This window comes from Coccomyxa subellipsoidea, assembly GCF_000258705.1.
Source record: "Coccomyxa subellipsoidea C-169, whole genome shotgun sequence".
Classification (NCBI taxonomy): Eukaryota; Viridiplantae; Chlorophyta; class Trebouxiophyceae; family Coccomyxaceae; genus Coccomyxa; species Coccomyxa subellipsoidea.
In genome coordinates, this window is record NW_005178038.1 from 1,604,180 (window position 1) to 1,620,249 (window position 16,070).

General features: G+C 53.2%; 3 protein-coding genes across 3 annotated transcripts; 1 reads left to right on the forward strand and 2 right to left on the reverse strand.

Moving 5' to 3' along the window:
• Positions 1–139: 139 nt before the first annotated feature.
• On the reverse strand, positions 140–4,727 carry COCSUDRAFT_62121 (ankyrin; the record flags this gene model as incomplete). Its single annotated transcript, XM_005649185.1, has 7 exons — positions 140–316; positions 445–549; positions 3,618–3,746; positions 3,913–4,042; positions 4,161–4,343; positions 4,454–4,491; positions 4,599–4,727. The coding sequence occupies 7 exons, from the start codon at positions 4,725–4,727 to the stop codon at positions 140–142; spliced, it is 891 nt and encodes a 296-aa protein (XP_005649242.1).
• A 1,088-nt stretch (positions 4,728–5,815) lies between these two features.
• On the forward strand, positions 5,816–8,662 carry COCSUDRAFT_65484 (MFS general substrate transporter). Its single transcript, XM_005649186.1, has 9 exons — positions 5,816–6,086; positions 6,238–6,403; positions 6,488–6,576; positions 6,725–6,922; positions 7,060–7,212; positions 7,347–7,509; positions 7,717–7,889; positions 8,044–8,122; positions 8,238–8,662. Exons 1-9 carry the CDS (start codon positions 5,829–5,831, stop codon positions 8,468–8,470), a joined length of 1,512 nt encoding a protein of 503 aa, XP_005649243.1. The 5' UTR covers positions 5,816–5,828; the 3' UTR covers positions 8,471–8,662.
• Positions 8,663–9,306: 644 nt separating this feature from the next.
• COCSUDRAFT_14531 (hypothetical protein) lies at positions 9,307–15,356 on the reverse strand (the record flags this gene model as incomplete). The annotated part of the gene is made up of 14 exons (XM_005649187.1): positions 9,307–9,501; positions 9,785–9,926; positions 10,020–10,132; positions 10,356–10,541; positions 10,809–10,934; positions 11,563–11,640; positions 11,795–11,962; positions 12,076–12,135; positions 12,333–12,446; positions 12,698–12,984; positions 13,591–13,849; positions 14,000–14,173; positions 14,555–14,830; positions 15,132–15,356. 14 exons carry the CDS (start codon positions 15,354–15,356, stop codon positions 9,307–9,309), a joined length of 2,403 nt encoding a protein of 800 aa, XP_005649244.1.
• Between the last annotated feature and the right edge of the window lie 714 nt (positions 15,357–16,070).

Below are 16,070 nucleotides of genomic sequence, written 5' to 3' on the forward strand. Positions count from 1 at the left end.
CCAGGACCACAGGATGCCTGATTCAGTAAGAGCTGACTCTCGTGCTACTCTGAATCCTTCATAATCATTGCACACACGCAAAACTGTTACCACTCTCCGCTCAACAATTGAAATAGCAGGGTCAAAAATGCAGGCGTTCTCACAGCATCTGATGCATGAAGCGCTCCCTTGCTTCCATGATCTGCATGTCGTTCAGCATGGCTCCCTGCTCACTGCCGGGCTTTGCTGGTGAGACCACCCCATTGCCGCTCCTCACTCGCAGCGTGGGTGCAAGCCACAGGATCCACCAGAATCGGCCATGCACATCAAAAGCATCCTGTGAAGAAACATCATACATCCGTAATTAGGGCAGTCAGCCATGGTGCACGCACATGCATGCAATCAGACAAGATCGTGCAGGTCTGCCTCAACGCAAAGAGTAATCAGACACCATAGTAAGAGTACCTGCCAATTGGCAACAGGTCCCAGGTCATAGGGATTGGACCATTGTTTTCCCTGCTGCTTCATTTCCCGAGCTGCACCCCAATTCTTCATCATGTCAATGGTGCTCTGCGTGCAACAATCTGTCAGCACCCAGCTGATCAGTGTACCTTCAGAATCATGCCAGATTGATGAGTGGAGCAGATGTCTTCAGACTGGCCCCTTACCTGAGCAGTCAACACTAGGTAGACATGCCAGCAGAAAAGCACGCCCACTGAAAAGCAAGCTGATGTAGAGATCGCGAAGAGAAATATCAGCACAGTCAAAGCATGCGTGCTGGGGTTGACAATGGCCAGGCAGTTCCAGGCAGTGATTGCCTGCATGAACAGCCATTTTGAAAGTACAACGTGACGGCCACACAGGCAGGCAAGGGCCAATGGACATGTGCAAATACACACATGGTCCATAAGCAGGTTGGCAGGGATTTGCGCACCGCATAGCCAGATCCAACAAACAGGTAAAATGTAGAAAGAAGGAAGTAGCGATAGTTGAAAAAACCAATGCTGCGGCGCACACCAACCTGAAGTCAGGGTCAATCGAAATAGCAGAATCTCCATCGTCATATCAAGCTTTACTTCCAAAAAAGATGTGCATACCAGTTGTGTGTCCAGGGACAGTGATGATCTAGGCGCAATACACACCTGGCATAAGCATGAGAATATCCGTCAAGGCAAAAGGCAGCTGAGTACATTTATTGTGAGCAGGCACAACGCTGCGGACTAGAGTTCAAGAGGCTCACTCGTTGCAAATGCTGCAATGGTGTGTGAGCGGTGGTTTTGCTCGGCGGCAATGTTTACAAAATCTGCAGCTGTCTCTGCCTGCTGCTAGATGGTAGCCCTGCCAGAACCACAGGAAACTGAGATTGTCCTACAGAAAAGTGCATGAAATTGTGTTCCTTCACATTGGTGGCATGATACTTACAGCGATATTGATGCATGTACTCCGATGACTTTCACACAGTCACACTGCCAAAGGATCTCACCTCATTTAGCGTCGCAGTTGAGCCAGGCTTTGTGACGATGCACATACAGTAATTGAACAGTATGTTGCAGAACACCGAGGCCCCAAAGGCAAAATGGACCACCTGGATGACGAGATTGGCCCCCAGCACAGGAAGCACGATGTACAGATATGCGACTGCTACAAATAGTATCAATCCAAAGCCCACAGCTACATACAAAGGCCCACCATATTTCATGGAGGCCTCTGTTACACTAGCCATGACTATAATAAGCTGATCAGTCCTGCGAGTGGTACAGCATAGTGAGTGATACTTATGCTATATAATTATTCATTCCATTTAAAGACCTGTTTTCGCGCAACCTATTGCAGTAAGTTGTGAGCATCATTGATGCTTACATGCAGTACCAGCTAAACCACCGCGATCCAGTGGTGTCATGGCGATGCACCGATGATACCAGCCCCCGATGTGTTCCCAAACAAGGTAGCAGGGATGTCACAGGTAGCAGAGACGCCATCGGGGCACTTTCTCAAGGTTCAGTAACATCTCAGCATCTTCGCCACGATGCAAAAGTACCAGCAAAAGATCAATCTCATGGATGCAAGGATTAAAGCCGAAACATCGGTGTTTGAGAAACATAAATCAGTCGAAAATCCCTCTGCTGTTGCAGAGAGTCAAACTAGGGTTCCGGAACATTGCATTACTAACAGCTTCCTGTCGGAGCTGAGTTGGACTCCCTCTTTGAGCTCGCATCCTGCCTCCTTATACACAAGAATAGACTTCCGCATTTTCTGCATCGTCACCATCATTGTTTAAAGGAAAGTTTCGCACAAAGTCACCTGCCGTTTGGCGATGGACGGATCAAGAGCTCCTGGTCATACTGCCCTGAATGGAACAAATCATGTGCACTCAGAGTCTGATGTCGAGGAGCTTCAAAATATTCCACAAATTGATGTGAGTCCAAGCATGTCCCAGAGGGATGTGAGTCAAGCCCTGGGCGAGAAGATGCTGCAGGGCTGGACGTTACTCGGTGATCAATGCCCAAGGTCTGATCCCACCTGAATGAATATTCTTGTCATCTAGAATCAAGATATATAATCAAAGAAGACGATTATTTTGTATGCAGCAGTAGTTGTCAGGCATGAGCCATCTTCTTGCCAACCCATATCCACCATACATGTAACCAAACTGCTCTTACTTGGCTGCCTATAGGTAGCTACCCAGCGACACCAATCATTCCAATGTGCTGTACCAGGTGTTTCACGATCCTAGTCAGGAATCGTCAGATGGAGCACTTTTGTGTGTCCTGTGACATGTTTGTGCGGGAAGAGCCGCCTCCTGAGAAAGATGACTCGCCATCAGGACAAGCGCAGGCAGTTGAATCGCAGCGGCAAAACATTCCCACACCAGCAGTGCAGCCTTCCTCAGCAGATCCCAGCTGCAGCATTCTCGATAGGCAACATGCAGTTGCTCAAGAGCTGTCCTTCAGCCTGCTGGACAAAATGCTCAACATCAGCAAGGATGTGGCAACGGCACGCACCGCAGCAGAATGTGAGCAGCAGTTGGCGCTTCTGAGAAGCTGTATCAGCACCTACCAGAGCGTTGCAGAGGAGCTCATGTGAAACTTTGGCAGCTTAATTCCTTAATAATCATTTTGGATACCTGCGTTCATCCGTCAAGGAGAAATAGCTGTGATGAGAAATGACAATTCATAACATATGATTTAACATGTGGCGGCTCTCCCTGCAGGAGGCAGCATCTGTGTGATGCATGAAAAAACTTTTGCTGACACGAAGAGTCTGCAAGCAATAATGCAAGCAAGCGTTTGATGTAAATGTCATGTGCTGCGTGCAATGCGGGCGAATTTGTTTTGCAAGCTCTCTAAAGTTCCACCTTACACAACCAACAATGCTGTCATAAGCAAATAAATTGATTTATGTGATGAACATAAATTCATCATGATGGCTCATCATGTCATCTTTGCATTGGCATCAAGAACTCTCCATCTGCAATCCGACTGTGACCGCATGCTCCAACATCGCCAATGTGTCTGCATCTTTGTTGATGGGATTTCTCGGCTCCGCACTGCGGTCACACAAAGCACTGCATGAGTCGCTCAAACTTGGGGTAAAATGGCTGGACGTGAGGCATGTAATGGGAAAGATGCGCACGTTACAAGGTCCAGTGCTGACTGGCCAGAGGCATTGTCCGCAGCAGCTTTGGCGCCAGCTTCAAGCAGCTGCCTCACGAGCGCACTGCGCCCATAGCCGGCCGCATAATGCAGTGGCGTGTTCTTCTTGGAGTCCTGCATGTGCACCCCAGCAATGCCAGTCATGTCAGAAACAATCATTCTTGTGTGGTGCATGCCACAAAGAAACACAAAGGCGAGTCGCCTTAGGCGGCTATGCACAACAAAGAAGATCTGAGGCAGGGCAACTTGCCTGAGCCTCCAGATTTGCGCCCGAGCTGACCAGCTCTTCGACTATGTCTGCATGGGAGTAAGCGACGGCATAGTGCAGCGCCGATCGGCCGTCTCCATCGCGCTCATTGACGTCCTTACCGATGGCGATGAAGTCTTGCACCGCTTCAAGATCGCCATGCCTGTAAACAGGTGACCTCCAGTGAACAGCAGCAACCATGTACAGGTACTAATTTCAGCATAACTGAGCAGCACCATAGTAGTAAGTGACACGCATGCACGAGTATCCAAGGGGCACACTTTGCTGCGTCCAGCAGGTTATTGATCTCTGGCATGCTGGCCGCAGGTGCTGCCTGTGCCTGGGCTGCAGGTGCCGCTGGGGCCGGCCCCGCGCCAGCCTCTACGGGTCCCATCCGCTCACCAATCTTTGCAAGAGTCGCAGGGTCGTTCCAGTACTTCATGAGAGCCCCCATCCCGTTCTTCCTGTCAGCACAGGTCGCACACTCTGATGCTCGTGCAGGAGGAGGATCAGGAAGATTTTGCAGGGTAATCACTGATAGTGGTATTCGAGCAGCTGGACCAGGGGCACTTACTGTATATCTTCGAACATTCCGGCAAGTTCGGGGTCGTCCTGCGCATGCATGCATGGGCAGTGAGCAGCTACCATTTCTTGGTCTCATGCATCACAGATGCCTTCCTGCAGCAGTGATGGGCTTAAAACTCGGACATCCAGCTCACCTTGAGCTGGGCAATGCGCTGCTGAAGCTGCTGGTCTTGCATAGCAGCTGTCATCTGTTCCACTTGAGCCGCAATCTCGGGCTTTTTCACGGCTTCCTGAATAGACTGCATCTGCTGTGCCACCTGCATGTCACACATGCAAATGTTGAGCTCATTCTATCCTTGGGGGGCTGTGCATACGTGAAATTATCGAGACGATGAGGGATGCCAGAAGAAGTAATGCATAGATCACATCAGTTCCCCAACACTTTCAGATTGAAGGATCCTTGTCCTCCTAGCAAGAGCATGCCTGAGGATCCTTCATTGCTTGCTGCATGGCTTCCTGCATCTTTGCTGCTTCTTCGGGCGATGGCTGTGCTGCCGATCGTACTGGCGTGAGCTTTTGTTTTGGCGCTGCACGACATCTTAGATGAACATTATGCACCTCCTGAAATGGACAAAATCTGGAGCCCCCAAGGGCTTGGTGACGAGTAAAAAACATCTTTAATCCAATATAGCTGCAGTAAGAAAACTTCCTTCTACCGAGTGATGGATCTTGTTTGGGAGCAGATGAGGCCAGCTCAGCTGATAACTTGATCAGGTTATTCTGTTCCCCTCAAATCATCCCTATAGATCAAAAGTGCTGTAGGGTTTTTTGAACTGTCTGGTGCAGTCCTCGGGGCGCCAATGCCGCGGCCGGGTGTTTAATGAACACTGTTCATGTGAGCAGCGCGCACGGGACAAAGTAGAGAGCAGACACGGATGCCGGAGGATAGAGGCATAGGGGGGCGTAGTAGCAATCTGATTTCCCTGACAACGCCCACAAAATAATATAGTGGCATCTATCTTGTCTCCGCGTTTTGTCCCTCCTGAAAGAGTCCGTAAACCTGGTGTTCTGCACGCCCGAGAGCGCAACAGACTTGTAAAGTCTTGTTAATAAATTGGAATCGCTTCATTGAAGAGATCTCGGGCAGCTGTCTTTACGAAAGAAGAGTTCCCACCGATTCTTGCTGGCAGCTTAGATAAAGGCTGAGTGCTTGTGGAAGAGATTGATCAATAAGTAGAACGGAAATAGTATTGGAAGCGCTTGTTCTGCGTCTGTGTGGCAGCACTGGCATGCTTCAGGTCCCTGGATAGAGAAGTCCTCAGAATAGGTGCTAGACAGAGCGCAACATAGTCTCGCCAAACACGCTGGCTAGGAGTGCCCATTATACAGCCAAATTACACCCTTGTGCAATGCGGCAGAAGGATATGGCAGGTCCCAAAGATATGGCAGTAATTGAGAGTGGTAGAACCCTCAGAGACCACCATGAGGTGGACGAGGCGGAGGTCATGAAAAAGCTGAATAGAAACCTTCTGCCGCTGTTCTTTCTGACGACCGTGCTCTGCTACGTTGACCGCACGAATCTAGCATTTGCCGCTTTACAGCTCAACAAATCCCTTGGGTTCACAGAGAAGGTCTATGGGCTTGGCTCGGGGATCTTCTTCATAGGCTACTCTCTATTTCAGGTCTGCCTATCCATGCAATGCTCGATCCCACTTGTGCAGACATACCGGTGTTGCCTTGCAAACCTTCCAATGCATTTCTTCTCTGCTGTGCAACTGAATTGCCCTGGTGGTGTTCCTGCTCATAAGCAGCTTTTGTTCACTGTCATGGCAGGTTCCCAGCAACATGATACTTGTCAGGGTTGGAGCGCCGATCTGGTTGTCAGTAATAGTGATCTCATGGGGGTTTGTGGCCACCTTGTTTGCGGGCCTGAAGACCGCAAATGAGTTCTACATCCTTAGATTCCTGCTCGGTGTGGCAGAATGTGGAACTTTCCCAGGTGAGCCCCTTACACTTTGCACACATGTAATACCAGCTCAACTGCGAAGCCAGCAGTTGCACTGACTATCTGCTGGCACCGCAGGGATGTGGTACTATTTGTCCACATTCTACTCTGAGAAGGACATTGGAATGGCATACTCATGGGTCATCACAGGGACAGCATTGTCACAGGTACACCCATTGATACAGGAATCAACAATGACTAGATGAGACTTTTAAATTGGAAGAGGTGTCACAGTTCCTGTGACCAGATCACTGTTGGAACGTGAACCATACATGAGCTCTGCTCTGCTGCACTCTTAGGAGGGGTGTGTTGCAGGTGATCGGCTCACCCATTGCAGCGGGTCTGCTGGCATTGGATGGCGTGCTCGGGCTGAAGGGGTGGCAGTGGCTTTTTGTGGTGGAGGGGCTACCCACTATTCTGCTGGGTTTCTACATCAGCCGAAACGTATGTGACGGCCCAGCGAACGCCAAATTCCTGACACCGCAGGAGCGCGATTGGCTCGTTCAGCGCAATGTAAGTGGTACACTTGACTTTCATAGCTGCTCCTGCTCAGATAAATAGATCTTTAATCCTCCTGAGTGTTGTTAGTCTTATGATGAATTCCATGTGTTGTTCTGCATCCACTCACCAAAGAGGAACGCTTTCTGCAGGCTGCGCTCAACGCGGCAAAGACCGGCGTGGAGTCAAAGTACTGGGATTCGGTGTTTGATCTGCGCACATACCACGTGGCAGCCATCTCCTTCCTGGAGGGCACCGTGAAGAATGCCCTCCTGTACTGGTGCCCTTTGATCATCTACAGTCTGGTGCGCGCCCACCCTGCAAGACTCAGATCATCCATCTGTCCCATCAACCCATCTGTCTTCTTGCAGGCCCGTGTGATGCGCATGCTATTGGCAATGGCAGAGACGCCAACCAAACCATTGTGGGTGATTCTCAGGTGGGAGCCAGGTCCTCAAAAGTTGCAAGGGAGCTGTCAGAGGTGGTGCTGCCTCCTCCAGAGGCGGAAGGGAACGCTGCGCTGGTCGCCCTGCTGACAGCGCTGCCCTTTGGCCTGGCCGCTGGCTGGATGCTGCTCCTTGCCAAGAGCTCCCAGCGCACAGGTAACAACCATGCGCCCGGCAAAGGCTGTGCCCATTCAGTTCTAAAGCTTATCTTACCCCTTCAACTGCCCCGATTCCAGGAAAGCTTTTCTGTCAGTCAAATACAAGGCTTGCTGCCACATGCACGCCAATGAGGCATCTGGAATGCTCCTGACTGCCAGTATCACCAGTTGCAGATGTCTGATACAGTGCGCGCCGTGTGCGCAGGGGAGCGTCGGCTGCACTCGGCCATCCCCTTCCTGGTGGGTGCTGCTGCGCTGACATCCATGGCATTCTTCATGGACAGCGACCCTTCCGCCGCTTTTGTCTCCCTTTTGGGCGCCACCATTGTCTGGGGCCCTGCAGGCGTCGTCTACAGCCTGCCCGCAACCTTCCTGCAGGCATGCCTCTCCTTCCGCCGATTGAGCACAAGCTCGACAGCTTCAAGACTTATGCTGCATTTGTATAGCAGAAGAAGAGCTGGACCAAGAGTACTCAGTGCAGAGCAGATAGAATGTTATAGCGATGTGCTTACCTATTCTTGTGTGCAAACAGGGACCTGCAGCGGCGACTGGGATTGCTCTGATCAATTCCCTAGCAAATGTTGGGGGACTTCTAGGTCCTTCCATCACTGGTGCGCCCTCCTGAATTCACAGTGCTGCATGTTTTGCCACCGCTTGTTTGACACCGCTCACTGCACAAATGGAATGCAGATGGGAGCTGAACAGTGTCAATGCAATGAAATGCAGGTCATTTGAAAGCAGAGACGGGCAGTTATGAGTCTGCTGTGATGTTCATGGCGTGCGTCATGCTGGCAGCTAGTTTGTTGGTGGCAGTGTTCCCTGTTCCCCAGGCTGCCGGCAGCAGTTCACGGTCTACTGGCACTGGCAAAAAACTGCTGGAGTTTCTGCGTCTAGTGCCCTCTGAAGGCCATGACATTGAGCATGCTGACAAAGCAGCATCAAAGTCTAGCAGCTGCTGATGTGTTCCAAACTGTGCTCTGCTATTTGGGAGGCCATTGGGATGCATTGATTCAGTTTTGCTCTACATATTATGTAGAGCAAACCTGGGTAATAAACGGCACGCTAATCAGGGTACACAGCTGTTTAAAACCCTGCTTTGTGCGCACCCCAATGATTCATTACAAGGCTCTGTATGAATAGATGGCTTTACTAGGAAGTTTGCAAAACATGATCAGAACGTGAGAATACCGCAAAGCAAACGGCAAATGATGCGGCTCGGCGCTCAGAGAGCTGCCAAGTATCTACGATGGGGCTTGTTCTTTTTGGCATGCTTGAAATTGAGACTGCTATTAAACCCCTAAACCTGCCCTAGCATCCAACACCAGGCAAAGTGCTAGTGTGATGCAGATATGATCATGACCTAATCCTGAGCATGCAGTGCGTGCATGCCATGCGTACCCACGTAGCTCCAACCAAGTTCACCCCTGTATGGAGGGCAGCCTCCATGTGCTCTACTGACAGATTCCAAAAATTCTTGGGCTAGAAGTCCCGGCATGGCAGATACCAATGCACCTTGACTGTCCTCCCCAACACTCCATCAAAGCAGAAACTTCCCAAATGAGAGGCGCAGCCCACTGCAAGCGATTTAGCACTTTCCGCCGAGCTAGTAACATTTATGGAGGCGACACAGTCATCCGGTCTGAAGCGGTCACTCATGAAGCATCCATGGCTGGCAGTGATAAACATGATGTCTGAGAGTGGCGGCCAGTGCTGGCAGCGACCGGCACGATGTCTGAGAGGGGTGCAGAGCCAGGCTTGAGCCGGTCTGCGTTGTGAGGGGCGGCTGCTGGGGCTGCTACTTGTCGGTGAGCTCGCGGAAGCCTTTCCAGGTGAATGGGGCGGCGTAGTCGAAGGGGGCCATGTAGTCCAGCAGCGTGGTGGAGGGCCCGTCCATGAGCGGCTGCCCGGCCAGCGTCTGCCGCATCCACTTGGTCTGCTCCAGCACCGCCCGCGCCTCCTCCCACGCCCCCGCCTTGTACGCCGCAAACCCCTGCACGCGCATTCCAGACCCTCGTTGCGCTCTTCAAGAACATACAGTACACAGACCTAGCAGCAGCATGAGCACTTCAAAATGCTTGTGCCTTGGTGGTGATGGGCAGCTGAGCAACACCGTGACTAATGCGCAGAGCTCTCCAGAGCACCTCTCCAGTGATGAACACCATGGGAATCGTAGATGCAAGTTAGCACAGATAGAAATCAAGGTAAAGAAACAAGTTAGGAAGAAAGAGAACAACGTGGGGCAGGCAAAGGAAGAAAGGGGGCCGGGGCCGGACCCGCGCGAAGGTGTCGAGGAAGGCGTGGTCGACGGCCCAGGTGTTGGCCAGGTCGGGATGGTCGCTGAACTCCCAGTTGTACGCCGACAGCGAGTACGACACCGGGTCGCCCTCAATCTCGGGTGGCGCCGCGGCCGTCGCGCTGACCGACGACGCCATCGAGTCGCGCCGGCTGAGGCTGGTGGTGGCGGCGGTGGCCGAGCCGGGGGTTCCGGATCCCCCCCATGGGGGGGACTGCTGATCTGGCGCGTGCACGCGGTCCAGGCTGACGTCGTACGTGAAGAGACCCATCGGCCGGTTGCTGCCCTTCACCGTCACACAGTCAATCTGCCGCACCCGCCGCCGCACCTGCGACCCCACAGCCTCAAGCAATCATTTGTGTGCAATAATACTCTCGTGCCCTGGAAGAAGCAGCTGCTTAAATGTGCCCAATGCCAGGGCCAGGCCTGTTTTTGCATCCGTGTCACTCTTCTTCAGTGCTGTCTTGTATAGAAGGTCAAGATGTGTTGTGGGGTGCATGGGGATTGCGAGTGCATGTGGCGTGTGCAGAGGGGTGGGGAAGGGAGGGTACCTGCGGGGAGAGCAGGCGAGCGAAGTCTTCGGACATGAGGATGGAGGTGCCGAACTGCTTGGTGGCGGCCTCCAGGCGCGAGGCCATGTTGACGTTGGGCGACAGGTAGGACGCGTCGATCTTGTACTCCGACCCGATCGCGCCCTCGATCGCCCACCCCACGTGCAGCCCAAACCCCATGCGCACCTGCAGTCAACATGATCCAATCCATACATCACACTCAATGGCAATTCTCTCAAGATATCACCAGCAGCTGCACATTGCTCTCGCCCTTTTATGTAACAGGAGCTGGCAGACCACCCACAGAGGGCAATTGGGCGTACACTGAGGAGGCTCGTTTGCAAAATAGATCCCCTCAAGAAAGTACCAGCAGCTGCACTTTCTTCTCGCACTCTCCTGTATATGAGTTAGCTGGCAGATAACACGTTATAAGATATTTACGATGACGCGCACCTGGAAGTTGGGCATGCGCTTGTTGAGGTCTTCGCGCAGGGTGTAGAGGTGCAGTCGCTTGGAGCGCTTGAGGGCGGCCTGGATTATCACAAACGACGCCAGCGCCTTGTCCGCCAGGTCCCGCGCCTGCACGCACCCCACACGCAAAAAACTCACCACATGCAAAATCTTGAGTGATGTTTGCTAGCATGCGCATGGACTGTAGACTCTAATGCTGCAGCGTGGGCCAGAGTTTGATAGGCACCCTGGGAAGGTCTAAGAATGGCCCAGGAATAGTCACAATATACCTCTGGGCCATGCCTGGGTAACCTATCTTTTAGTGCCTCGACATCCCGGTCTCAGATTCTTGACTCTACAGACAAGTCCAATCCTCACAGCATATGTCAGATTCTGTGCGTGGGTGAGGGCAGCTGACCTGTTGGAGGCTGAGCCACTTGGGGTCCTCTTTGCCGGGCAGCACGAGGCTGGCCCTGCGCCCCGTGGCCGCCCATCGGCTGGCGGCGCTGTCCGTGGAACTGTCCGAGCGCTCCGACATGCGCGCCTGCACCCCATCAACAGCTGAGTCAGCAGCCGATCAGTACTAATTGAATCTAATAAGGCACTTTAACGGCGCCAGGTGTGTTTACATGCTTGACAGAATTTGCAGAATCCCAGAAATACAAGGTAAAGCAGGGGCCTGCTGGAATGCAAGGCAGGGAAAAATGCGCACCTTCTGCCCCGGCTCTGACGGCATCACTTCGCCCGGCAGCCCCACCGGCAGCAGCGGCTCCGGCTTCGGCTCGGTCAGGGACTTGAGGTCGCGCACGTTAAAGCCCTTGGGAAACTTCCACGCCTGCACAGACATGCGCTTGCTGTTGCTTCTATTTTTGCATGCCTTGGAAGGGAAAAACAATGAAAAGCCTGCAAGAAAACAAATGCGCCTGCGTTGAGGCGTCTCTAGTGCGAAATTTGCTGAGTATTCTGAGTGGGAGGTGAGTGAAGGTTACCAGCAAGAAGGCGTCCCCAACGTTCTTGTTGGGGAAGCCGCCGTGCAGCGAGGTCTCCATGTGCACGATTTTGGCGATGCTGTTGACAAACTCCATTACGTCCTCCTGCAGCACCTCTGTGGCGTCCGTGAACTGACGGATGTCGCAGAACCCAAAAATGGCGCACACCTGTATACCAGCCACAAGAGGAATTATTTTAGCACTCAGGCATGCACACAGAGAAGTGAGTGCTTTGCAGATCACATGATATAGATTGGAGATTTTGTGATCTGTCTGCCCACCTTCTGCCCAGGAACCATGGCGTTCAAGTCGCCCCCATTCTTGATGTTCTCCGCAATGACCTGCATGCCAAATATCTCTTCAGAGCATTCCACTCCACATTCATTGCATTTCACAAAGCGCCAACAGACACGGAACGCTAGACGTTAGCTATTGCATTTTGCGCCATCTCGGCAGTACTGACAAGAGGACATGTGACACAGGCTGCCGATTTGGTGCAGTCATCAGACTTGGCTTTTCTGCAGGGGCAGGGCCCCACCTCTGCTCCAGCATCTCCGAACCCGACAGCGAGCAGGCTGCAGATTTTGTTAATGCTGCTCTCCAGGATCCTGGTCTCCATCTGCGCCTCCCCCTCCCTCAGCTCCCTGCTGAACTTCCCGCCCTGCACCAGTCAACACCCCATCTTCAATCCCGAGCGTCGACAATAAAGTCAGCCATGCACTCCTTCTCAGATGTCCACGTTCCCCAATTGCACAGAGCAAGAGGATATGTACATGCACGAGGCTGCATTGGGTTGGGTATACTCCAGGCGTTAGGTTCCTAAATTGCATCAGGAGAGGGGTCCTCGTCTTTGTGGTTGCAGTATGCGCGCGCCTGTTTGATGGCCAGGGGATTTTCGCTGACGTCCTTGACCTTTTTGAGCATGCGCTCGATGGGCTGCAGCACCAGCTTGCTGGCGTCCCGGTTGAACACAAACACGCCCACCGCCAGAATCGCGCAGATGAACAGCGTGCGCAGGATGTTGAGCAACGCGTTGAACTGGCTGTACCATTTCAGGTCCAGCACAGCCACCGACTGGTAGCACGCCGCCCAGTCACCGTCCCAGCACCCGGGACTGAACGTCCTGCACGCACAGGTAATTTCCAGTTGCCACTCCTGGCTGTAATGCTTGTGAAGATTATTCAGTCGTCCTTGTATTGAGCCTAATTCTTACAACGAGCAAAATTATGACACGGCTGCATGTCAGAAGCAAGCTTGACTCTGCACGAAGCTTGGCACAGCCAAGTCATTGTATGAGCAGCAAAAGAGTCTTGCATGACAGGTCCATGGACAGATGCCCTGGATAGCTTCTCTTGTTGTGACTGGGGCTGCTACTCATGAGATGCACAGCGGTGGCAGGGGCGGGCGCACTTTCTGATGGAGAGCTCCGGGGTGCGGCGGGTGAAGCCGACTTCAGGTCCGTCGGTGTATCCGAGCGTGTTGTTTGCCACGATCAAGATGAGCAGGTAGCCCGTTTCGCGATTGACCAACTGAAAGACCACCCCCCTGTGGTAGTCATCCACCGCCTGCAGCACACACCCTCAAGACATTCACACCCATGCTTTGATCATACCCTTCAAGGTGCTTGCAGTGACCACCGCCTCAGAGGCGCTTATGAGCCTTTGTCACGATGCTGTAATGGTCGAACAGCTGCAATACTGGGCTCTTGAGCCCCTGCTATCTAGCTCCAAGCCCTCCTCCAAAGTGTGGGTGCCCGATAGTTGCTTGATTTTAATCAAGCACTAACAGCAATCCACTGGAGAAAGACCCATTTGATCTATGCAGCAGACAAGAAGGTAGATGTTGCAAGGGGGGGACCTGCTGGAAGCCGGTGGAGTTGCCGTCGGCGAGGAAGATGTCGTGCATCATCTTGAGGCCGCCGTCGGAGATGTTGTTGAAGTTGCCGTAGAGGCCGCTGTTCCAGTTGAACCCCGGGATCATGATGAGCATGGTCAGGATGAGCACGATCACGCGCTGCGACGTCAGGTCCGACAGCTTCTGCCCCACGCGGCTGCGCTTCGCATTCGGGTTCCACCTGCACATAGTGGCTCACACTCACAGCTGGCCCACACAGCATATCCTTCCACCGACCCAAGAGCTGCATGCCCCACACAGGGGGCACAGGTTGCAAGACCAGCCAGGCTTCCATCCTCAAAGCTGGCCCACACAGGGTCTGGCAAACAGCATGCACGCACTAATCCCAGCAGCTGCAGGGCCATTGAGATTGTGAGTATTGAGCAAGAATGCAAGAATGGTGGAGTCCGACTTGGTGATGGGTGGTAAGTACCATCGGGCGTTTGAAGAGGTGGAGGGTGTGATGCCGCTCTTTGCCTCAAACGCCTTGTTCTCGCGCCACACCTGCCGCGCAGAACACACGTGGGAACACAGCCCCAGAGACTCCCAAGCCACATCTTGCCGTACAGAAACATCTTATTCATGGCTAGAGAAGACCACTTTGACTCTAGGTACCAGGGCAGACCCTCCCTCCTCAGCAGAAGTGTGTGGTTGCAACAACAGACCCAACAATTGTCAGCACCGTTGGAATCTATCAGGAAGAAAGCTGTTGTGTCTGCTATAGTATAGGATATATGAAGGTTGAAGAAAGGTTGTTGTCTGCACTCTCACAGCTGCAAGACAAAGATGACTGTCATAGCTGCAAGACAAGGATGAGGATGCAGGTCCGGAGGCAGAAGCAAAGCAGAGGGGAGAATCAGGTCACACCAGGTATTGGAGGTAGAGTCGGACGAGGCGCATGAGGCGGAAGATGCGGGTGACGCGCAGGATCTGGCGCACGCGAGCCAGCACCTTGTTCTGGGGCCCGCGATCGAGCGCGCTGCTGCCGGCCAGACTGCTCCTCTGGTGGAACACCAGGTCCATGAGCGCCGTGATGTCCAGCAGCATGGAGACCGTCGCCGCCAGGTCGATCCAGAAGTAGATGCTTGCAAAGTAGCCCTTGCGCACCAGGCACGCCACCGTCAGCTCCAGGCTGAACAGCACCTGCGCACACAGCAGCGTAATTGTCATCTCTCAGCCCCACCTCCAGCATATCGCTACCCCAACCCTCTCAGCTCACCCGCCCTGCCATGCTCCAGCAGCACTGATTCCAGCAGATGTGAAGCGAGGCAGCATGCTTGCGCTTGATCAGAAATCATATCTTGCGGGGCATGAGGGGTGTTTGAAACCACAGCAGACAGCGCCAGGTCCATGGACTATGCACGCACTCACGCAGGGGTCACGCACAGCATATGACTCCAATCAGTAGATGTCTAGGGCTCTGTGCTGGGCAGAGAGGCAGCACCAGGATGAGGCCGGAGATGTATTCGCAGGAGACATCGAGGGAGGTGGGCAGCACGGCCAGCCGGAAGTCGTCCAGGAACAGTGCGAAGAAGACAACCACGGTGATGGCGATGGTCGCGTAAATACCCTCCAGCCAGTAGGACGCCTTGGCCTTCCACGACGCGCGGTCGTCGCTGTTCAGCAGATCGAATATCGACCCCGCTGCACAGCACACGCAAATTATCATCCCGCACCCCCTTGCAGATTTTCATTGTGCGGCGGCCCCGCATCGCCTGCTGACATAAGGACAGCAGGCACATTGATGTGATCAAGTATGCTACAAGTTTCTGCGCGACTGCCCCACAAAGGTGCATTCAACCGCCAAGAACATGTGCTGTGTGTGGTTCAGCGGCAATTGCCATGGCTGGATGCCACGATGTATAAGCTCGCTAGGACACTTCACTTATAGAGTTGCTGTGTTGCTTTAGCAAGCTCAGCCCAACTCTCCCCCTTGGTGAAGAATAAGATACTGCATGTGCGGTGTGCCCGTGCAGCGGTGCTGGGGAGGAAGGCGCGCACAGACTGAAAGGGTGGAGAGTTCGCGCGAGGCTCGCAGCAGGTCGTCCCCGCCTGCCTGGCTGCCGGACGCAGATCGCCGCATGATGCGCGAGCGCAGCGTTGAGAAGCGGTTGTTTGCTCTGCGCACCGCCGCCATTGTAGGCCGGAACCTGCTGTTCCTGTTGCATCCCAGCAGAAGTTCGTCATCTTGTACAAATCAGGGTAAGGTACTAAAGCATGAGAAGACCCTGCGCTGCCCAGCAACTGGGAGAACAAATCAGAGGAAATCACAGGAGACCTGGAAGACACACAAATTGAACAGGGCACTGGCCCGCCCAGCAGCATTATGTCCAGGAGATCAATGACTCGGCACCATGTGTGGAGAGGGATGAGAAGCATTCCA

Coding starts and splice junctions, on each gene's coding strand:
- COCSUDRAFT_65484 (XM_005649186.1), top strand. CDS start 5,829: ATGGCAGGTCCCAAAGATATGGCAGTAATTGAGAGTGGTAGAACCCTC. Junction 7,213..7,346: donor CTTTGATCATCTACAGTCTG/GTGCGCGCCCAC, acceptor GGTGATTCTCAG/GTGGGAGCCAGGTCCTCAAA. Junction 7,510..7,716: donor CAAGAGCTCCCAGCGCACAG/GTAACAACCATG, acceptor CCGTGTGCGCAG/GGGAGCGTCGGCTGCACTCG.